The sequence below is a fragment of the Ochotona curzoniae genome, unplaced genomic scaffold, assembly GCF_017591425.1.
Source record: "Ochotona curzoniae isolate NIBS_2020 unplaced genomic scaffold, NIBS_Ocur_1.0 contig_4501, whole genome shotgun sequence".
Classification (NCBI taxonomy): Eukaryota; Metazoa; Chordata; class Mammalia; order Lagomorpha; family Ochotonidae; genus Ochotona; species Ochotona curzoniae.
Genome location: NW_024466307.1, coordinates 2,275,988 through 2,299,108, shown reverse-complemented (window position 1 = coordinate 2,299,108; position 23,121 = coordinate 2,275,988). Strand labels below are relative to the sequence as shown.

Sequence of the window (23,121 nt, the reverse complement as noted above, 5' to 3'; positions counted from 1 at the left end):
GGCCATGTTAACACTGATGGATCCTGAGGTGGGAGAGAGGACACAGTGCTGAGACACAGGACAGGAGCACTGCCTTGGGGCTGGGATGGAGTAGAGGGCAGAAGCTCCCAGCACGAGCCTTTTCACATCATTTAATTTTTAGAAGTTATGTTCATGGATGAAATTTTAAATTGATATGGTGACAGAGCACCTCAGGGGAAGGCTGGCTGTGGGTTCCGGGTCTGGTACTCCGTGGTCCTGATGGACCCCCTCCGTCCCGTTGCCCCGGGAGTTGCAGCCGACAAGCCTCTCACCACCTGCAGCAGGATGGATATGCAGCTTGTCCACGAAGGGATTTATAGCGTGTCTGCATTGGCCATTATTAAGTGGTTCTGGAGCCAATGCTTTGTTTTATTTGAACCAGTTACCCATTTCTTTTCATGTCCATCCTTATTACTTTTCCAAAACAAAATGTGGGCTCTGAAGTATCTTGGAAAATGGATTTCCCATTGTAGTGCACAACTGTACAAACCACCAGGGGCCCACAGGCTGAAGCTTCGAAAAGAGACTAATGAACAGGAGCAGAATATGCTGAAGCCCACTGGGCAACTTACGGTCCTTATGTAAATGGTGCCCCTTTTGCATAAAATTTCTCATTTCTGTAACACCAGTAATAGCTGGGAGGGCGGGGAAGACGCTGTAGACACACCCTCCCCTGTAGTTCCAGAAGAGCAAAGCAGGAAGGACCAGGAACTCAGAGGTGGGCTGTTGGCTCAGTTTAGTCTCGGCCCAAAAAGCAGGCACAGGCAAGGCACCTCTGGCCTGAGGAGGTCTCCCGCAGCACCAAGTTAAGTGCATGCCAGTGCAGGATGTGGCCCTTAGTGAGCAGTTCTGGGGAAAATCCTGGGCTTGTGGACTGTGATTACACTACACTGTCAAGATGAATCACGGGACGGGTCAGGGGCCAAGAAACCCCCTGCTTCTTGAAGAGGAGGGGATCCAAAGCTTAGGGAAAACACATCTGGACAAACGTAATATATAACTAAAATCCACAGCTTCCCTTGCGAGCAGGCAGTAAACCGATGCTCCTCTGAGTCTGAGTCATAAGGCAGGAACGGCCGAGCTAACCGCCCTGCGCCCACTGCAGGGACTTTCGTACCTGGGTCCTGTCTGGGCTCGTCCTCGGCGACCAGGAATCCCATGTGGTAATTGCCCACTTGCTGTGAGTAATGCTTTTCCAGTTCACAAACTGGTGGGTAATGGGTGACAAACAGGGTGAGGGACTTCACCTAAAGCAGTAAGATACACAACCGTGTTATTTGTACATTTGTATTTAATGAACAATTTGCTTCAACTTTCTGTTTTGAATTTCAAAAGTCGGGAGCAAGTTTTTGAAAAATTTCAAACTTTGAAAAGCTCCAAGAAAACTACAATGGACATCTACATATTGTGCTTCTAGATACCAAAATAAGACTTTTGCCACAGACCCCGTCTTTCCTCACACCCCCTTAGTCCTGGGCCATGTGGAGCTGCACAAAGCATATCCCTAAATCCTTAAGATTCCAAATACACATTCTCCTACCTGAACAGCATAAGTCACCACACTCAGGGAACGCGCTGCTCCAGAACAGAGCTGACACATTTCCTTCATCGCCAGGATAGCGTTTCTTTTTTTTCCTGCCTCTTGTTTGGGATCTTTTGACACTTGGAAATATCAAGGAAAATCATTCTACATAATGCCCTTCAATCTGGGCCTATTAGCTCCTGGAGTCTAGTTTAAACATTAGTGCCAGGAGCATTCCACCCGTAGGGGTCATGCACTCTTTCCAATGTGACATCAGGAAGGTGCAGTAGTCAACCGGACCCTTTCCAGACACTGGACAAACACAGTCTAGGTGAGCGTCCAGCAGACGGTGTCACTCCATAGGCCCAAGTCCTCTTTCTTAGTGATAAGCAACCTGTGTTAATGTATGAATAAACTGGCTGAAGGTCCTGCCCCCAACAACCTTTCCCTGCAGGTCTGACCATCCACAGGCCATCTTGGCCTGAATCAGGCATTATTATGGTGGTTCTGAAATTCTGACTTATGGAAAATACTCTCCACATGGATTGGCTCAGCCTTTTCCCCACTCATTCTCAGTTAAGTCAAAGTTAAGTTTTGTCTCAGTGGCATCTGCATGGCTGTGTGATTTAATGTACATCATTTTAAGGCATCTGTTATGTATTTGGCAAACCTGGATCTCAAGGAACATTAACCCTGATATTGGTCCAAAATGAGCAGAAGGGGAGTGATGAAATCAAAGAAGTGCGGTTTTTTATTCACCTACCACTCACCTCATTGAAAGCAGCACTTGTAGGCAAGGCCCAGCCAGGGTCTGTCGGTGCGCAGGGGCAAAACCTCCCCTTCCCTGTTTCCCCTAGAATGCTCTCCCCAGGCACTGAGCATAAATGGCACTGTGAAATTAAAGGCTTTATCCAGAAATCTGACAGAGGGGTTACAGTTTCTAGTCTAGTACTTAAGACACCAGGAAGTGGCCAGTCCAGCTGGACATGTAAAAAGGAAAGCAGTGAAAGATCAGCAACCCTTCTGAAAACTATTAAAGAGTGAAGTCACGGCAGACGGCTGCCTCCAAAGTCAGAGAGACAGGTGGACCGAGGCAAAGATTCAATTTCCTGAGTGAAAGCCACGAGTAGCAATCTCCTAGGGAAAACCAGTGCCAGGACAGAAAACCCTGTGGGCAAGCCTGGAGTTAAAACGCCAGGGAACCAGCCACGGGGGGTGGGAGGATGGGAGGGCACAGCTGCATGAATTTCATCTTCAGGAATTCGATCTGCTTCTCAATAATGAAGGAAACGATCCTGTGCCTCCCCCAGCAGCAGAAGGACCCAGAGAACCTTGGGAAGACACCAAAGCAGTCAGTCCCTGGCAAGGCTCGACCACAGAAACAGCTATCTCAGCAGGGTGGACACTGCTGGCAGAGCCTAACAGACAGAAAGCCCCAACACGGCCCCGCTAGGCTTTCACCCTAACAGGAGCACGAGGGGCCACGGAGAACTTCTCAGTGCAGAGGCACACTCACCAGGACTGGAGAAGCGCCCACTCCCAACTCCTGACCAGCACATTACCAAAGACCACTGACAGCAGCTCTTGTTACCCTGTATGTCAGACAGCTATCATGAAGTAAATTAAAAGTCTAAAGAGATAGTGAGCACCAGAATAAGGCTTAGCTGCAGCAGATGTTGGAATGATCAGACTGGAAAGCTGAAGCAACTAGGATTAACATGCAAAGGGGTCTTCGGGAAAAAGTAGACCAGAGACATGGAAATCCTGAGGAAGGGCCAAAGAGAAACACAAGCCCAAAAACATGAAAAGAAACAAAGGATGCCTCTGATGGGGCGATTGGCTGAGAACAGCTGAAGGAAGACCGAGCTCAACAAAATCTCAATAAAGAAGAAAACAATTAGGGTTACTCTGCTGTTAAAAGCTATTTATAATAGGCCTGACACAATGGCTCAGTGGGTAAATTCTTGCCTTGCACACTCTAGGATCCCATATGGAGATTGGTTCCTGTCCTGGATGCTCCACTTCCCATCCAACTCCCTGCTTGTGGCCTGGGAAAGTAAAGGATGGCCCAAAACCTTTGGACCCTGCAGCCATGTGGAAGATCTGGAAGAAGCTCCTGGTTCCTGGCTTCAGATTGGCTCAGCTCCAGCCACCAGGGCCATTTGGGGAATGAACCAGCAGACAGCATATCTTTCTGTATCTCCTTCTCTCTGCTAATCTGCCTTTCCAATAAAAACTAAAATCTTAAAAGAATTTGAAAATGCGCTTGGATTAGCTGTAACTGTAAACTGTAAAGGCTAAGGGAACCATTAATACAAGTATGAAAGGAAGAATAACTGATATGATAGGAAAGGAGAGAAAATGAGATCATATAATACACTCAACCAAACCACAAAAGGTAGCGAAAGCATGGAATAAAGTCAAGGGCAATAAATGGGAAGCAGTAACAAACAAGCAGGTGCTAGTACAGCTCTATCGATCACCTATGGGCCAGTGGTCTATAGGTACCAATGAAAGACAAAGACTGCAGAGTGATCAAAAACCAAGACTCTGTATGTTGACTGTCTGAAATCCATTTTGAATATAAAGCATTTATATATTAAAAACTAATGGGCAAGGGCTAGTATTACAGTATAAAGAGTTACACCGCACTGGCCTGCCATATGAGTACCAGCTCAAGTTTGGCTACTCCACTCGCAATCCAGCTCCCTGCTAACGTGTCTGGGAAGCCGAGGAAGGTGGCCCAAATTCTGAGCCCTTGCACTCACATGGAAAACTTGGAAAAAGCTGCTGGCTCCTAGATTTGGTCTGGCCTGACCCCAGCCATGTGGGGAGTGAAGTAGCAGTCAGAGAGGACCTGTCTCTTCTTCACCTCTGCCTTTCAAGTCAATCAATCAATCAAAAGAAAGCTAGAGCTGCTATACTGATTTCTGATAGAAGAGACTTCAAAGAAATCTGTCATGAGTAAGTACAGACATGATAAAATCATAATAAAACAAATTTTCTAAAAGAATATGTAACAACACTTGACAGGTACAGCCTGGGCAGGTCAAAGGGGCCAAAAGCGTCTTCCATTTCTCCCACATGCACACAGGGACCACACCTGGGCCGTCTTCCACCGCTTTCCCAGGCCATTAGTAGTGCAGCACTGGAACTCGAACAGTGCCACAGGTAGTGCTGGCTCCAAGAAAATGTGCTTTTTATCGGCTATTTGAGGAAGACAGAAAGAAATGAAAATGAGAAGATAGGAACAAAGTAGAGAGTGAGGAAATAGGGAAGGAGGAGGAGATAGCAGAAGAAAGCTGGAGGAGACAAAGCTCAGGGATGGGCATCTGAGGGAGAGAGGGCAGAGGGCAGAGCCAGCACAGAGAGGGCAGCCCCATGGTGAAGAGGACACCCAGGACCGGGCAGCCTGACACACAGGTTCCCTCTGACAGGCTCAGCAGTGCACTCTGCAGTGTACACCCAGAGGAAGCAGGTGCCACCAGACCTGGAGGTGATAGCAAGGCTCTCCCACTGAGGTCCTCCGAAGTACCAGGGCAGAAGTGGCCCTGACTCCTGGTGTTCCCTTGAGGGTACTGGATGTAGCTGCAGGACCCCTGACCCTGGCCTCAGTCCATCAAGGACAGTAGGATATAGTTCTGGGTGGAAATGACCAAGGAGGTTCATTTTGCTTCAGCAAGAGAAAGGAAGACACACATTAGCTTCAAACTTGACTTTGGGTGGATGTAACAGTTCAGTGAGTAGCACTCTACTGTCAAGTGGCAGGGTGAGGGTCAGTTTTAACAAGGGTGATCTTGACGATCTGGAATAAATTAGGAAAATGACGGGCACAGTGTGTGCCAACCCAGTGTTGCACAAAGGCCTATGATTATAGTTGATGAGAATGTATGGTATATTTCAATTTAATTAAGAGCACAAATTCCAAATGACTTAACAAACAAGACAGCAAGGTTATGGAAGTGTTGACTGCTTTCATTTAAACATTCCACACTATTTATATATTATTTCTCTATGTATATATCAAAACACCATACTGCACCAATGATTGCAATGTATATAATTATGACTGTCAATTTTAAAAAATGATATTAGTGTTTTTAAAAGGCAAGCAGGGCACTTACATCTCTAATAAAATACTCCAGAGTGGCGTAGGCGATGGCGATCCCATCATGAGTGCTGGTGCCCCTTCCCAGCTCATCCAGGATGACCAAGGACTGTGCTGTTGCCTTCCGGATAATTCCTGCTGTGTCGGTTAGTTCTTCCATGAATGTGCTCCGCCCTTTATATATGTTGTCTGCAGCACCCATCCTGCACATACAATGAAAACAGCATGGTTTTCTTCTGTTTCTTATTAGGAAGTCTAACAACACTTCATAATCAATGGATACAAAAGATTCCTACAGATCAGTCTATTTCAACCCACAAATACCAGAAATTATACTAAACAAGAAAAACATGACTGGCTGCTCCATTTTGGATTCATTTTTCTGTTAAAAGCTAGTGAAAAGCAGCTGAGATGGCCCAAGTGCTTGGGTTCCTGCCCGCCTCGTGGAGCACCTGGAGAATATTCCTGGCTCCTGGCTTCCACCTGACCCAAGCCCCAGGGCCATCTAGGGAGCAAAGGATTTTGTGTCTGCTTCTCCACCTCTCTCAATTACTCCAACTTCAATGTTGCTTTTAGGGACTGCCATGATGGCATAGTGGCTAAATCCTTGCCTGGCACACATCAGGATGCCACAACAGCGCCAGGTCATGTCCTGGCCACTCCACTTCCCACCCAGCTCCCTGCTTATGGCACGAGAGAGCAGTAGGGGACAGTCCAAAGCCTCGGGCCCCTGTGCCCATATGGAAGACCCACAAAAAACTCCTGGCATTAAACTGGCTCAGTTCCAGCCATTCTGGCTATTTGGAGAGTGAACCAGCAGAAGGAAGATTTCATTTTCTGTCCCTCCTCTCTGAATTAACTGACTTTCCACACATATAAAGAAAGAAAGAACTAGACCCCAAACACTGAAGGGTGTCTCTTTGTGAGGCATTTTAGATCCCACCACAGGAGAGCCGAGAAGGATCGTTGTATGGAAGAGAACTCTTTGGGCTTCATCTTAAAGCTGTTTGCTCTGAGAAGACAGAAGGCCACAGTTACGTGATTAAGAAAAAACTCGGTCTGATATTTTTAGGAGTGGCGACTGACTAATCTATCTAATCCCCTCCTCCCTCCTCGCCTATAGCCCTCATATAGGTCAACTGAGCTTACAAAGGCATCAGGGGAGACAAGAAATTATTGCTTCTTTGCATTCTAAAATCAAGAACAGTTGATCTGTTTTATGAGATCTCGAGATGATATTCCAGCTGTCGCTCACGTCTAGCAATTAGCTCGAATCACGACCACCGGGCCTTCCGCAAGGGGGCTGCCAGTGCGACAGGGAAGAGCGGCAATTAGCAGGCAGGCACTGATAAGCACTTGTGACTTAAATATTATAATTAGCAAGTAAAAGCAATGGTAAGTTATACTGCATCAGGACTCCTGGATACATTTTTTGTGCTTTTGAAAAACAAAATCTGGGATAAAATATATACAAGGGTACTTCAAAAGGCTCATGAAAAAGGGAAATTGGAATTAAAAGAAAATTTATGTGGTTGGGTCTTTGGCACAGGAGTCAACATGCTGGCTGGGACATCCCACCCCTTTGGCGCGCCTCGGTATAAGCTGCACCTCCACTTGCGATGATGGCTCAGGGGATTGCGCCTCTGCCAGGAACAGGGGAGACCAGCTTGAGCACTGGTCTTGGCCAGGACCAGCCCCAGCTGTTGCAGGCACTTGTGGAGTGACTCAGTGGATGGAAGACCTCTCTTTCTCTGTGACTTTCAAATAAAACGAAAGCAAATAAACACATAAGGCTTTAAAAGCTACGTTTAGTGTAACCAGGCATTTGGCATCAGGCACAATCACAATGTGGCATGGCCATGGCCGCCACCCACTGCTAGAACCTTTCCATCCCCCACTCTGCTTGCAGACTCTGTGAACTTGCTTATCCTACAGACCACATGTCAACAGAATCATAACAGATTTCTGTCTTCCAAGCTCTCTGTATAGAATCTGCAAAGGGGGACTATTTTGCTTCCTTTCTAAAACTTGACGGTGGTTCCTATTTGCCTCACCATAAATATTTGCAAAATTCCCCTGGTTAGTATTTCTGCCTCTTTTTCTTTGTATATTACATATAATTTTATAGAAGAATAATAATATGCTAAATAAGTACCTTAATCTCTGTAAAAAAAAATGGTAGAACAGGTCCAGTGTGGTAGCCTTGCAGCTAAAGTCCTTGCCTTGTACATGCCAGGATCCCATATGGGGCCCGATTCTAATCCCGGCAGCCCCACTTCTCATCCAGCTCCCTGCTTGTGACCTGGGAAAGCAGTCGAGGATGACACAAAGCCCTGGGACCCTGTACCCACGTGGGAGACTCAGAAGAGGCTTTGGGCTTCTGACTTTAGATTGGCTTAGCTCTAGCTTTTGCAGCCATTTGGGGAGGGAATCAACAGAAAGAAGATCTTCCTCTCTCTCTCCTCTTCACTGTATATCTGACTTTCCAATAAAAATAAAATGATAGAACAAGAAAAGAAAATTCAAGTCCTAGAAGAAAAGCTACAAAAGAATACCAATGACTGAAAGATAATTGGGCAGCAGATGGCATTTAAAAGGCACAACAAATATTAAGCATCAAATCTCTTTTTGTTAAACAGAAACACTGATCCACTGAGAGTGAATTCACAAATGATTTCCCACTAAATGTGGGCGTTTCTGAGAAGCCCTCAACAGCCAGACACATCAGTGCTGCCCAGGTGGTGAAATTACAGGTGATTTAAGGCTTTTCCTTTTTGAGCTTTTCTACAGTGGTTTTAAATTTTGCAGGATGAACAAACACTATTTGTGTAATTAGAAAACAAGTGGTATTTTAAAAATAAATGGTGCATTTAAAAACACTTCATTCCATATTGTAGCATTACATTATGATAAGGCAGAATGAACAGTAATTACCAGCTTTCTTCTAGCAAATTTGTTTTATTAGCATTGATTTGATTAGTCAAGAAAAACGTTTCTTTCTTAGTACAGTATTTTCCCTAATAGTTGCAATCAGACCACACTGAAGTGTTTAAATTTACTTTATAAAAGTTATGGAAATAATTAACTGCAAGCTCACTGTAGTGATCTTTTGATTCCAATGGAAATATTGTGAGGAACCCAGAGATTAACTTAGGAAAATGTCAAACCTGTATTGGCTCACAGAGGCCAAAGTTCAGTAACTACCTACAAAGCAGCGGTTAGCTACTTAAGAAGGAATGGGCAGGGGCTCTCCTGTCAAAGGAAATTCACAGAGTTGACTGTGTAAATCACCCCGATATGGCCAGTAAAAGACTCTATGAGCAAGTCCCAAGACCAGTAATGGAAAAGACCAGAACAAATGCTCTTTGTCAACTGTAACTGTGTCTGGACAGGAGCACAGACAACTCAGGCAGCAGAGAAAGATAAGACTATACAGTCATCAGGACCAAGATTAAGCAGATTAACCAAGAAGACATAGCAGGTAACTCAACATGACCATGGCTCATACATAGCGTGACCCTATTCCTCATTTTTCTTCTTGTTAGAAAGTGAGATTGATACAATGCTCCTTAAACTGGTCACATGTTGGAGTCACCTACAGAGATTCTAAAAAAAAAGAGTTCAAGGAAAATTTTCCTATTGTCTGCAAGACAATAAATCCATAATATCAAAAAGAACTGGTAAGATTAGAGCAGAAATGAATGAAACTGAAAACAGCAAAGCAATAGAAAAAAAAATCAACAAAACCAAAAGCTACTTGTTTGAAAAGATCAATGAAACCAATACACCTCCAGCAAGACAGCCAAGAATAAAAGAAGACACGAACTTCTAACACCAAAAATTAAAAATGAAATCTCACTACTGACCCGGTAGATTTAAGCATAGCAAATTATGGTAATCTAGACGAAACAGGTGAACTCCTTCAAAGACACATCTGCTGAAACTCACACAAGGAAAGAGAAAGTCTCAATAAGCGAGGTCTGCTAAAGAAAGGAGAAATTAGCAACCTTCTAAAACAGAAAGCTCTAGGCACAAAGGTCTTCATTGGGGAATTCTACCAGATTACTTATCTACAATGTCTTTTATAAGATGGAAATAGAACATTTATCACTCCAGAATTCCTTTCCTGCCAAAGCAGACAAAGATAACATAAGAAAATTTCAGATCAACATCTCCCATGACTGTATATCCTGATCAAACGGGATTTACCTCTGATATGCAAAGCTGGGTCAACAGTGGAAACACGACGTTGAGAATGTATATTGACATGAGTGTAATCCATCACATTAAAGGTTATGAAACAATTACATGATCATATCCACAGACGCAGAGAAAGCACCGGAACAGCCATTCATAATGTCAGGAATAGAGGAAAAGGCATTTTAGTTGTCAAAACACATATCTGTCACTGGCATGATGAAGGCCGGGAAACTCAGAGCTTTTTCACCGGGATTAAGAACAAGGAAAGGTGTCTGCTCTTACCACTCCTATTCATCATCATTCTGGAAGTCTCAAATACTGCAATAATAAGAAAAGGGGGAAAAAGTCATGTGGGCCACAGAGATTTATTCACGGATGACTTGACCATCTGTGCTGAACACACAAAAACTGACCATAAAAACTCCCGGAAATTGTCATCACAGCAAGGCTTTGGGAAACAAAGTGAACATGCAAAAGTCAATTGCTTTCATAAATGCCAGCAATAAAGTAGAATTTGAAATTTAAAATGCAGCACCATTTACATTACCAAAGCAAAATAAAAACCACGTCTCCATTCTTAGAAAACAGGAGAAAATCAAGATGAAGAAAACTCAGATTTCTCATGAAAGAATTTTAAAAGGGTTAAATAAATGGAAAGACACTCCATATTCATAGATTTTAAGACTTGATATTGTCAAGATGTTAGTCCTCTCCAAGCTGACAGATAGATTCAATGCAATAACAAACAAAATCCCAGCACAGGACATTATGGAATCAGCAAATTGATTCTAAAGTCTACAAGGAGCCCCCAGACCCAGATTAATTAGCACAACACCGAGGAGCAAGGTGACTGACACTGTCTGATTACAAGCCTTACCATCTGACTTGTGACTGAGACCCTGTAGTACACAGCACAATGCAACCAAGAGTCTTAGTCATTGTTACTGGGACAACTGGACACCCACATGCAAAAGGAACCCAAATGGATGCCACACTCTTCATAAAAATGAGTTCCAAATAGATCACAGACCTGAATCTAAAACACAAAACTCCTGGAATATGGCAGAAAAGCTAGAGACCTTCAGGCATGGTAATGACTTTGATGATCCACAAGTGAGCGAGGGATAAACTAGACTTTATTAGTAAAGTATTTTGGTTTTGTAAAAAACAGTAAGAGGAACAATGAGAAGTAGGCCACAGAGTATGAGAAAATATTAAAAAGACACTTCAGAGAAAGAACTGTTGTCCAAATTTACAAAGGATTCTTAAGACTCAATAATAAGAAAATAACCAGACAGAAAATGAATGGAAGATCTTAACAGATACCTCAAGAAACAAGACACAGATGGCAAATAAACTTAGGAAAAATGATCCACATCCTATGTCATTAGAGAGACAAAAATTCCAACAGGGAGACCCCACCTGCCAGAATGGCGAAAACCAGACACGGACACCACCAAATACAGGGGTAATCGGAACTCCCATTCCTGATACAAGCAGAAAAGTCTGGCCACTTTGGAAAGCATTTTGGTGGTTTCTTACAAGACTAAACAAACACACTCTTACCATATGACCCAGTGACCATGTTCCTTCACATTTACCTAAAGGAGTCATAAATGTATTAAATATGCAAAACCCACACAGCAGCTTTATTCATAATTGTCAAAGCTTAGATGCAGGGGTCAGCACTGCAGTGCTACTGGTGCTGTGACAATACTTAGATGACAAACAGTGAGTACGTCACACAACATTCCACAGCAAGAGGGACTCGGGGTACCAATGTGTCACTGTAGGGTCATCAGTTACAACAAACCCCTTTTGTGTAGGTGTTGATAATGAGGAAGAACAAAGGGGTATCTTGGAATTGAAGTTGCACCGCCACTTCATCAATACTCAGAAGCACAAGGAAGCAAGGGGAGTGACCTGAGGCATCTGAATCAGATGTGCTCTTTAAACTAGATGGAAGAAACGCAGGCAAACTTTCGGGGAGCTCTGAGCAGGCATTCTGGGTACCCCCAACCGACCACAAAGACAGAGATGTCAGGCTCTCAAGCAGATAAAGCAGGAAGAGCTGAACAAACCAGGAGACACCCACCCCATGGCAACATTTCTGCTGCCAATAACACCCTGACTCATTCAGGAAATGTCACCCATGTAGTTATTGTGCTGATATTTACTGCTGGTTAAGAGGACATGCACTGATTCAAGATGTTTTCCTTTGGTCTGTTGAAGAACGTGTTTTGCTTCGAGTACAATACTCTACAGTAGGTGCTTGACAAATATTTTCATAAATGAACTAAATTGGGTAAACACATCAGTTATCATCCACACCAGTTAAAAGCAAACATCCAAAATAATCTCACTTAAGAATATAAATGCCAGTCCTGTCACAGTAGCCTAATGCCTAAAGTTCTTACTTTGCAACCACCGGGATCCCATACCCCTGGGAGCCATCCAGCTCCCCACTTGTGGCCTGGGAAAGCAGTCGAGAATGGTCCAAAGCCTTGGGCCCCTGCACCTGTGTGAGAGATCTGGAAGAAGCTCCTGGCTCAAGGCTTTGGATTGGCGCAGGTCTGACCATTGCAGCTACACAGTGAACGGAAGATCTTTCAGTCTCTCCTTTTCTCTGTAAATCTTTCCAATAAAAAATACATAAGTCTTAAAAAACAACCAACCAACCAAGAATGCCCAGTGTCTTTCACCTTTCCACCTCTCTCTCTCTCTGGGACAAATGTAACAGCACCCTTCTGAGCACACAGCATCCGTGATGCTGCGGCCAGAAGGGAGCTCAGGGGGGATGCATTCTTGGAAATTAACTGGGAGCTGCTCATTGCAAAGGTCCCTTTCTATCTAATATTTAACTGGTGTAAATCCAAGTAGATAATGCCAACAAAAGAGGCCGATTGATTTGTTTATTTCAAACTATTTTCTAACAAGACTGCTTTTTGAAAACTTAATTACTGAGTACTTAATTACTGACTCTAAAAGTCTGACATTCGTCAGGATAACAAACCACGAATCTTACCTCAGTAGACACACTCAGGGCGACGATGAGTGCAGGCATCACAATGCTCGGATACAAATATACCAATTAAAGCCAAAGGTACAAGGAGACTTTAAAGAGTTTATAAGAAATGCGCATTATGAAGAAGCAACACATGGATTTCAATTTTTTAACATCAAAACAAACAAGTTTTAATTCTATTTTTGAAAGCTTTTGGAAGCACAATGCTATGCTTGCTAGAGTTCTACTTCAACTGCTGGCAAATCTGAGCACCAGCATGGAGTGTGGGTCAGGCCAGTTTCGGTCGCAACACATACCAGTGCACATTAAGGAATGCCAAGGTGAAGTGAGCAGTACCAGATGTGGTTGCAATGCCCAAACAGCACACATGAGAACCGGGGTGGGGGTTGGGGGTAGGAGGCAAAGCTGGCAGGGGAATGTAGGCTCCCCTGCTGGACAACCACTCCCATTGGAGAGCATGAGTTGGGATGGAGGCAGACCAGACCAGACCAGGCAGGGCTGCAACACCTATGGGCCTCATGTGAGCTGGATTGGAGAAGGGGGCCAGATTGGGCCGACTGTTCCAACTGGTACAATCAAAACTTAGAGTGGGTAAGGGTTGGTTGGGGTTTGCCACATCATCAGATGGCAGAGGCTGGCACTTGGGGCTAATTATGTTAAGCTAAATGCCTGCACCACCTGGAGAGTGCACAATCCAGAAGTTGGAGTGGCCTAGTAGGAAGACAGTGGGCACCTCCCTTGTGGGTAACCACTCCCACTGGAGAGCACGAAAACCAGGACAGGGGCAGAGGTGGCTAGACAGAAAGGCACCCGCCAATATGTGTGTGGGCTGGATACTAGGTTGATTGGGTTGAACTAGGCTTCAATGCCCACTGACAAGTACCAGAGCTACATGGGATGTGGGACAGACAACAAGCCTGCGGGACATACTGACATGCATGGGAACCAGGGTAGGGAGCAGGTCTGGTGGGAGTTATGGGGAGTCGCCCCAACTAGGCTGCAGCTCCCACTGGTTTGTGCGAGGATCGAGTGTGAAGTGGGTAGGACTGAGCTGGACTACAACACCCATTGGTTCAAATGGAAGACAGGGCTGAAAACAACTGACCCAGCAATTGCAACGACCAGCATATGCATAAGCTGATTGGGGTGACAGACTGTGCCAGACCTTGTACTGGCAAATTCACACAAGAATCAGATAAGGGATAATCTCAGATGAAGTTTCTTTGGAGATCCCTTCAAGTGAACCGCTGACCTCAGAACCCCAACCATGAAGAGACTATGTCAGCCGGTGGATTCTGAATAGGTTTCATCTCAATTGGAACAGTGAGATTGGCAGCAATTTAGAACTGCTGAACTATCAAACTGCTTGAGCAGGATCCTCAGAGCACGCCTCACATTGGGAACCTGGGATGGGTGGGAGGTTGGGTGGGGCTTTTCCCTTTGTTTCTCTTCTGACCCCAGATACAAGGAAAAAATGATATTAGTGTAGAAATAACGGTATTACCCACTTTCCTGTAGCCCTTGAACCTTTGTACCCTAATCAACTAAGTAAGATTACTTAAAAAAGAAAAAAAGCTTAGGGTAGGCATTTAGTCCAGTGGTTAAAACATGGAAGCAGTCATCATGGCATAGTGGGTTATGGCATCACTCGTGATGCCAGTATCCCATATGGTGCCAGTTCAAGTCCCAGATTTTCCACTTCTGATTCAGCTCTCTGCTAATGGGCCTGGGAAAGCTAAATACGATGCCCTAAACATCTTGGGCCCCTACAACCATGGAGGAGATCCCAAAGGAAGCTTCAGGCTTCTGGATTCAGCCTGGTTCAGCCCTGGCCATTGTAGCTACTTGGGGAATAAACTAACAGATGGAAGATAGGTGTCTCTGTCTACCCTCCCCTCCTCTCTAATTCTGTCGTTCAAATAAACAAATAAATAAACCAAAATAAAACTTTCACATTACACATTGGTATGCCTTGGGTTCCAGGCCTGACTCTGGCTCCTGACCCCAGCGCCCTCTAATGCGGATGGAGAGTGGCTCCTGACCCCAGCACCCTCTAATGCGGATGGAGAGTGGCTCCTGACCCCGGCGCCCTCTGATGCAGATGGAGAGTGGCTCCTGACCCCGGCGCCCTCTGATGCAGACAGTGAGTGGCAGCAGTGATGGTGCAGCTACTTGGATTCTTGTTACACAGGCCACTCGGACTGAGTTCCCAGCTCCTGGCTGCGGTCTGGCCCAGTCCTGGCCACTGTGGACATCTGCTGAGCGAGTAAGCAGGTGGTTGCCTCTCAAATGTAAACATATTTGAAATTGGTTTCTTCCTCAGGAGAAGGTTCCTGTGAGCTTGTGACACTCAGAAGAAAGGTTCCTGCCTTCCTGCAGAGCCATAGCTTTGCATCTACTTAATCATTTTTCTCAGGGAACAATGCACAGCACCCAGTAGGCATTCAGGAAGTATTTAAGGAATACACAAACTTCAGCATGGTATTCTAAATGTTCATCTGGGAATACCAAAATACGTAATTTAAAGGCAATGTTCGAGTCAAATATTATGTAAACAGCTCATTCTGCTGGATCGCAATATTTTTTCTTTAAGTACAAAAAGCATTTGAAGTGATTTAAAATAAAAATATGTTTCTGATAGCAGAATTATAATGAATGTGAAACCTAGGTTATAAGTTGTTCAGTAGATGCTCAAATTTGAAACAAAATTCAGCACAAACTTTTAAAATGCCAATTCTTGGCTACCACACTAGAAATCCCAATTTTAAAGAAATGTCAGATCTTTTAAAAATTGGGGCTGGTGCAATGGCTAAATCCTCCACTTGCAAGAACAGCTTCCCATGATGGCATTGGTTCATGTCCCAGCTGCTCCACTTCCCATTTAGTTCCTTGCTTCTGGTCTGGGAAAGCAGTAGAGGAGGGCCCAAAGCCATGGGGCCCTGCACCCTTGCAGGAATCCTGAAAGAAGCTCCGGGCTCCTGGTTTCAGATTGGATCAGCTCCTGCCACTGCAGTCATTTGGAAGTGAGCCCGCACATGTAAGATCTTTCTGTCTCGCCTTCAATCTGTAAATGTGCCTTTCCAATAAAAATAAATAAATCTTAAAAAAAATAAAAAGATGTGAGATATGATTTCAAAAGTAGCATTTTTAACAAGCATCATTCTAAGAACATGCTAAAGAAATACTGTGAGGAAGGGCAGGGACAGCGTGTGGCACACGATGCTAAGCCTCTGCCTGCGGCACCGTCATTCCATGTGGGCACCAAGTTCGGATCCTGGCTACTCTAGTTCTGATCCTGTGGACAGGCCAATGTAAGAGCTCTGTGTGTGCTTCTTTCTCTATCTTTGCCTTTCAAATATATATATTTTTTTATCTATTTCAAATATATTTATTTTTTACTAATAAATTTTAAAAAATCTTTTTTAAAAAAGAAAGAAAGAAATACTGTGAGAAGACAAACTAAATTTGTTGCCTCACCTGAGCCATGGCAGCCAAGACAAAAATGAATTAAAGAGCAAGCAGCAACTGGACGATAACTGGAACTGGGCAATTTGTCAGGGAAGGCCAAGAAACAAACTTACTTTGTTTGTTTGTTTTTGTAAACAAGCACAGTATGACGTGGAGGAAAACACAGTCTAACATTAAATCATTTAGCAGATGGCACTTCGTGTAACAGGAACGATGGCATGTCTTGAGCAGCTCTAGGGGGCACAGGCCGGCAGTGCAGGGGTTGTTTGCCCCATTTCACACTAGGCACACGGAGGGTGCGATTCCAAGTGGGTATGGCCTCCTTGGAGATCCTGGAAGGGGCATGGATCTTGCCACCCAGCAATTCCTCTCTGAGATGCAGCAAATCTTACACAAGAACACTAGAACAAGCATGGGAATCAAATGACCAGAACTGTGGTCATGCTAAACATCAGGCAAAGGAAATGAATGAACTGCACTAGATGCTTACAGTGGAACATCCTAGTCAAGAAAAAAAATTAAAGAACTGGAAATAAATGTACCTAGATGGAAAAATTCCATAAACTTAACAGTGAGGGGCAAAGTCACTTGCACAAAAATAGACGTATGGGACAGTGCATACACAGCTTCAAAACATATCAAATAGTTCTGTGCACTGTTGTAAAAAAAAATCCTGGCTATGTAGAAAAGCGCTCACAAGGAACAATGAGGCCAAGGCCAAGCTGCTGGTCTGGGTGGGGTGGAGGGAGGACCAAGTGCACTGGTCACTTTCCTGCTTTAGTAGAGTGGTGGGCATGAGGGAGACTGCTGAATGAATGAGTCACTTTTCAGTAAACACACTGACAATATGTAGGCATACCACTAAGCTATGTCCTAGCGAAGACTCCAGCAATATAATTTAATGTGGTCTATACAGTGCTGACAAGAAGATGGGGGAAGACTGGGCCTGCAAGGGCTGCAGAAAGTGCTTCTCAATGAGTTTTACAATCATATGGGATACCTGGAGTGACTGCCCGGACCCCATCCCAGACCGACCAGGATTCACAAAGGTCCAAGCATCAATGTCCGACAAAAGTTGCACAAAGGAAATAAGTGCTGTGCAATAATCGTTGCCTTCCATGCTAGATTTGCATCCAGTCAAGTTTCTATGACAAAAATGAAAGCCAGAAGCAAATGAATGAGAAACTAACTAAATGTTCTCTCACTCCCTCCCTGCCTCTGCTCCCTCTCTGGCCCTTCGCCATCCGGCTGCATCAGCACAGCTTCACAGCACTACCAGGCCTTCCCAACACCCAAAGAAGTGGCAGCTCTAATCCCATCACCTCCTCCTCACCAATCAAGCGCTGCACCTGCTACAGGATGTTCCCACTTGTTAAATCTTGACTCCAGGGTCAATTCATTCAACAGCCCTGCTCTTGAGTGTCTGTCTTACAGGTAGAAAGCGAAGTTCTAGGTTAAAGACGAAGAAGAGAATTGTGAAAAACAATGCACACTTCCTCCAGATGCACAACAGGATCGAACACACACAAAAATAACTCTAACACTCAAAACGGTGGGAGCCGAAAGAGAAAGAACAACCAAATATGGGAAGTACAGAGATGAGCGCATCAAGGAAGGCCTAGAGAAGGAGGATCTGGGCAATGAGAGGAATCTCACACGGGAAACTGACAGGACTGGTACTCTGGCGCAGGTGCCAGAACCGACAGGCAAGTACACAGAGCATTTCCAGCTGGCATGAAGGCCCGCCCATTAGCCAGCATTTCAAGCCTTCCACCCCTGCAAGGCAGAGCAGATGTGCTTTTAGCTGTTCAAATTTGCATTTTCTACATAGGATTCCATTTAAAGTAAAAACTCATTAACCAAAATAATTTGGAAACTGCTGGAAAAAAGGATCACCTAAGTCTCCTCTAGAATTAATACTCAGGATGAAATGACTCCTTTAAGCTTCACATTTTAACAGCAAATCTATTCATCTATTCATTGGATATTGTCGGCTTGACTTGTTACCAAAGGAACTGCTGCTTTTACCTTGTGAAAATGCCGTCCACAAGCCCCACCGTGGCCTCCTCTGCAGGGACATAGGAGCCCATCTGAGCCATGATGGTGATCAGTGCGACCTGCTTGATGTAGGAGCTCTTCCCACCCATGTTTGGACCAGTGATGATCATGACTCTCTCGGAGTCCCCCTAGAAAACGAAACAGAAATCAGTGATGCACCCCAAGGGCTGTGAAACATGCACAAGGGCTCCCACGGATGGGAGTGTGTTGGACCAACCACTGCTTTGTGTCTACTTAAAACAGGCCACAATATGAGTCTGTTTCCTAAAGCTGTAATGGGACACCTAAGGCTAGGTAATGTGCAAAGAAAAGAGGCTTCTTGGGCTCACAGTTCTTGAGGCCCAAGAGCTTGGCAACGTTTTCCACTGGCTTCTGGAAGGGCCTCAGGGAGAATGGCGTCATAGCGGGAGGGACACAGCAAAGGAGGAGACAAAAGTCAGAGATGGGGAAGGGCCGCCCTTGCTCTTTTTTTTTTTTTTTTAACATTTATTTATTTTTATTTGAAAGGCAGAGTAACAGAGAGAGATGGAGAAACAGCTCTTCTATCCACTGGTTCACTTTCCAAATAACCACATGGCTGGAATTGCATAGATCTGAAGCCAGGAGCCAGAAGCTTCTTTTGGGTCTCTCACATGGGTGCAGGGGCCTAAGCACCTGAACCTCCTTCCAATGCCTTCCAGGCCATCACAGGGAGCTGGACTGCAAGAGAAGCTCGTGGGACTTGAACTGGTACCAATATAAGGCACTCGTACCACAGGCTGAGGCTGTCTGCCACTGCAGGCTGTTCACCCAAATGGCTCTTTTTCTAACTCCTATTCATTTGGAAACAGTGGCCCTGTAGAAAACAAATTCAGAGTAGGAAGGACAGATGCAACTTGGCATAAAAAAGAAAACGAGGAGCTGGTGCAATGGCTCAACTGGCTAATCCTCCACCATATGGGCACCACTTTATGTCCCAGTTGCTTACCATCCAACTCCTCACCTACAGCCTGGGATAGCACTGGAGGATGGCCCAAGCCTTGGGACTCTGCACCATGCAAGAAACCTAGAAAAGCTCCTGGTTCCTGGCTTTGGCTTAGCTCTGGCACTTGCAGTCACTTGGGGAGTTAACCAGCAGATGGAAAATTTTTCTTTCTCTCTTCTCTATCTAAATCTGCCTTTCCAATAAAATAAATAACTCTTTAAAAAAAAACACAAAAACCTGAAGAAATGGGCCCAGCACAGTACCGTCCTCACCTTGCAAGCGCCGGGGTCCCATATACGCGCCGGTTTGTGTTCCTGTGGCCCTGCTTCCCATCCAGCTCCCTACTTGTGACCTGGGAAAGCAGAGGATGGCCCAAAGCCTTGGGACCCTGCACCTGCATGGGAGACCTGGAAGAACCTTCTGGCTCCTGGCTTCAGACTGGCTCAGCTCCGGCCATTGCAGCCACCTGGGGAGTGAAACAGCGAATAGACGGTCTTTCTCTTTGTCTCTCCTTCTCTCTGAAAATATGACTTTTCCAACATAAGTAAATGAACAAATCTTAGGAAAAAACTGAGAAGTGATCTAAACTATATCACTATTATAATTTTCTCACTGCACATTCTTCAATCTGCGTGTAAATGTTTCTCATATTGTTTATATTTAAATTTGACTTATCCTAATATGTGTTTTGTTAAATATATTTTAAAAAATTTTTCATTGGAAAGACAGGTTTACAGAGAAAAAAGAGACAGAGAGGAAGCTCCATCTGTTGGTCCACTCATCAAGTGGCCACAATGGCTGGAGCCGAGCTGATCCAAAGCCAGGAGCCAGGAGCTTCTTCTGGGTCTCCCACATGGGTACAAGGCCCCATGGCCTTAGGCCAACCTCCACTGTCCTCCACAGGCAGGCAGCTGAATGAGAAGTGGGGCAGACATAAACCGGAATCTACATGGGATCCCGGTGCCCACAGGCAAGGACCCAGTCACTAGGCAACTGTGCAGGCCCAACCTGTAGTGTTGTACATCTGATGTTCAAGGTTCTATAGTGGGTTAGTGACACACACTTCTTGAATTACAGGTGGATGACCACTATAACACCAAATTCTAGATATCAGCGCTTTTATCAGCTTTCAAGTTTTCAGTGGCATTTTACCAGTCCCTATGAAGGAGCACAAAGAACTAAGTTTTACAGTGAGTTAGTGATCAGGAAGTTCCTTATAAGGGGGAAGACGCAGGCATGGCGGGGGTTGCGTGGAGCTATCCCAGCTGTGTGTCCAAGATGAGACAGAAAGAACAGGCCCGAGTCACACACAGCTGGGGCTGGGGCAGCGGTGATGGGTGTGAGGCTCAGAGGTGCATGGGAAAGAGCACACCTGGGCCAAGGGAGCTCCACTGGCCCAGGAGGCACTACAGCTCCTAAGAAGGCCAAGATGGTGAGAACTGAGGCACGGGCTGCATGGAGAGCTGGTAAGGTGCTCACAGGTGTCTGCAGGCGAAGGGGCTGGGCAGGGCACAGCTCAGGTGGTCAGTCTGCGGGAGCAACTGGAGAGTGGGAGCAACTGGAGAGTGGCCAAGAGTTGGGACCTGCACTAATCCTCAATTAGCCTCCGCTGGCTAATCCTGCCTTTGTAAGTGCAAGGACCCTGCATGGGGAACAGTCTGTGTCCTGGCTGCTTCACTTCTCATCCAGCTCCCTGCTTGTGGCCGGGGAAAGCAGCACAGGGTGACCTGAAGAGGAGGTATAAAGAGCATTCTTAAAACTGGGAGGGGAGAAGTGGGCAGAAAGCAGGCTTGTTCAGAAGGAATGTAAGGGTTTTCCAACACACCGAATCCAGATAACTCAGTTCATACAGTTTATAAATATGAAAGAATCATTCCTACACTTAATCTTAGCCAAAAGCCAAGAAGCAATGAAAGAATCATTTTTGAAAACTCCATGATTATCAAACACAAGGCTGTTTAATTTTGAGGATATTATTTTCTGCATATATTTTATAATATAACCATATTTCCCTTTAAATTGAATTTTACATAGTAAGAGCTTTCTCAATACCATCCCTATATATAAATTTACATCCCGATAATAGAGTGCAATTCACCATAGCAACAGTTCTACATCCACTCCTACTCAAGTTAGAAAAAGCAAATGTAAAAGAAATGAATATTCTAGAATATTCTGAGGCGCCTGCTAGAAAAACACTATGCCATTTATTTATTGTGTGAAAATTCAAATTTAAGAGCTCAATGTTTCTTAAAATTACCCTTGTAATTAGACAGAATGTTATTTTTAATTTCTCAAGCCTTGCTTTACTAAACAGTATAACTCACTTTCTTAAAACAGAGAGGGAAGGAGCCGGTGATGTGGCAGAGTGGGTAAAGCCACTGCCTGCAACACTGCTATCTGAAACAGGTGCCAGTCTGACTGCTCCACTTCTGAGCCAGCCCCGTGTCACTGCGGCTGGGAAAGCAGCAGAGCATGGTCCAACTCCCCATGTGGGAGACACAGAAGAAGCTCCTGGCTTCAGACTGGCCCAGCTACAGCTGCTGGGGTCATTTCAGGCCAGAGGTGGGGTTGGTTTGGGGGAACTGGAGGAAGAACCAGTGAATGGAAGATCTGTCTGTCTCTACTTTCTCTTTAACTCTGCCTTTCAAATAACAACAACAATGAAAAAGTTTAAAAAATAAACAAAGGGGGGGAAGAGGGAAAGTCAAATGAAGAAGAAAAGGAAAAAATGTCACTGCCAGGACGACATATATAGGATCAAGCTGGTAGGCATGAGAACAGTAACGGAAAAGGATGTGTCAGTGGTTTACAAATCAATCGTGAAGTTATTAAAACTTAGTAGTACATTAGCTTATGTGAGAAGAGCTCTTCCCTACTAATCGTACACAACCTAAAAGGGAAATTTCCACATTCTTAACTGAAAGTGAAGTAACAAGCATCCTGAAAAGAATGGACCAGTTTACAGACACGGGCCTCGGGCGGCTATGGGTGGACTGCTTGTATCCCCCAAGCGTGCATGTTAAAATCCCACTCCTCGGGGTGACAGGGCTGGACGGTGGGGTGATCGGAAAGCCCAGGAGAGCACCCCCAGAGCTTCAGGCGCCTCATGAGGGCACGGTGGGTGCCTCTGGTCAGCAGCTGAGTCTGGGGCTTCCAGACGATGGGAGCCAGATTTCTGCTGGTTTCTAAGCTATCCAGTCTCTGGTATTGTTGTAGCAGCCTAGACCGGCTAAGAAACAGGTTACACAAGGGTACTTAAGGAAAAACAGAATTACAAAACATTTTTTCACTGAGAAAGTATGTAAAATACAAACACAGTTTTTTTCATGATTCACATTTTCCACTGAATCTCCTACATGGATTTCTAAAATTTCCTGCACCAAAATAAATGTATTTTCTAATTCCATTTTTCTCAAATACTGTGAAGTGTTCTATATGATCTGACAGCATAACTGTAAATTCAGAGTGTTGCTTTTCCCCCTCACCCCTCCTGCAGGCAAACTTACCACACAGTCACAGCTCTGTGCCTCTGCACTACTGCTCAGTGCTCAGGTCTCTTCCTGCTAGCAGAAAATGTTTCAAAAACTGTTGCTTTATGTATAACCTTGCTGCTTAACCCTCTCCAGGCACAGTGGCTGAAGCGGAAACCTGGCTCTGGCCTTGGCGCTTGCAGCCCTACAGTTAGGGAGCTGAGCTCTCCCTCACTTCTCACGCCACTCTGCCCAGTTTCTTTCAGGCCTTGCCCTGCTCAG

The 23,121-nt window shown here is 44.9% G+C and overlaps 1 protein-coding gene across 1 annotated transcript in view; it reads right to left on the bottom strand.

Moving 5' to 3' along the window:
• MSH3 (mutS homolog 3) overlaps positions 1–23,121 on the bottom strand; it is a 91,793-nt gene that overhangs the window by 6,705 nt on the left and 61,967 nt on the right. The window contains exons 21-23 of the mRNA XM_040985861.1: positions 18,373–18,530; positions 5,668–5,854; positions 1,139–1,268 (exon numbers count right to left, since the gene is read on the bottom strand). Of these exons, the coding sequence (XP_040841795.1) occupies positions 1,139–1,268; positions 5,668–5,854; positions 18,373–18,530 (475 nt within the window). The remainder of the gene's footprint in view (positions 1–1,138; positions 1,269–5,667; positions 5,855–18,372; positions 18,531–23,121) is intronic.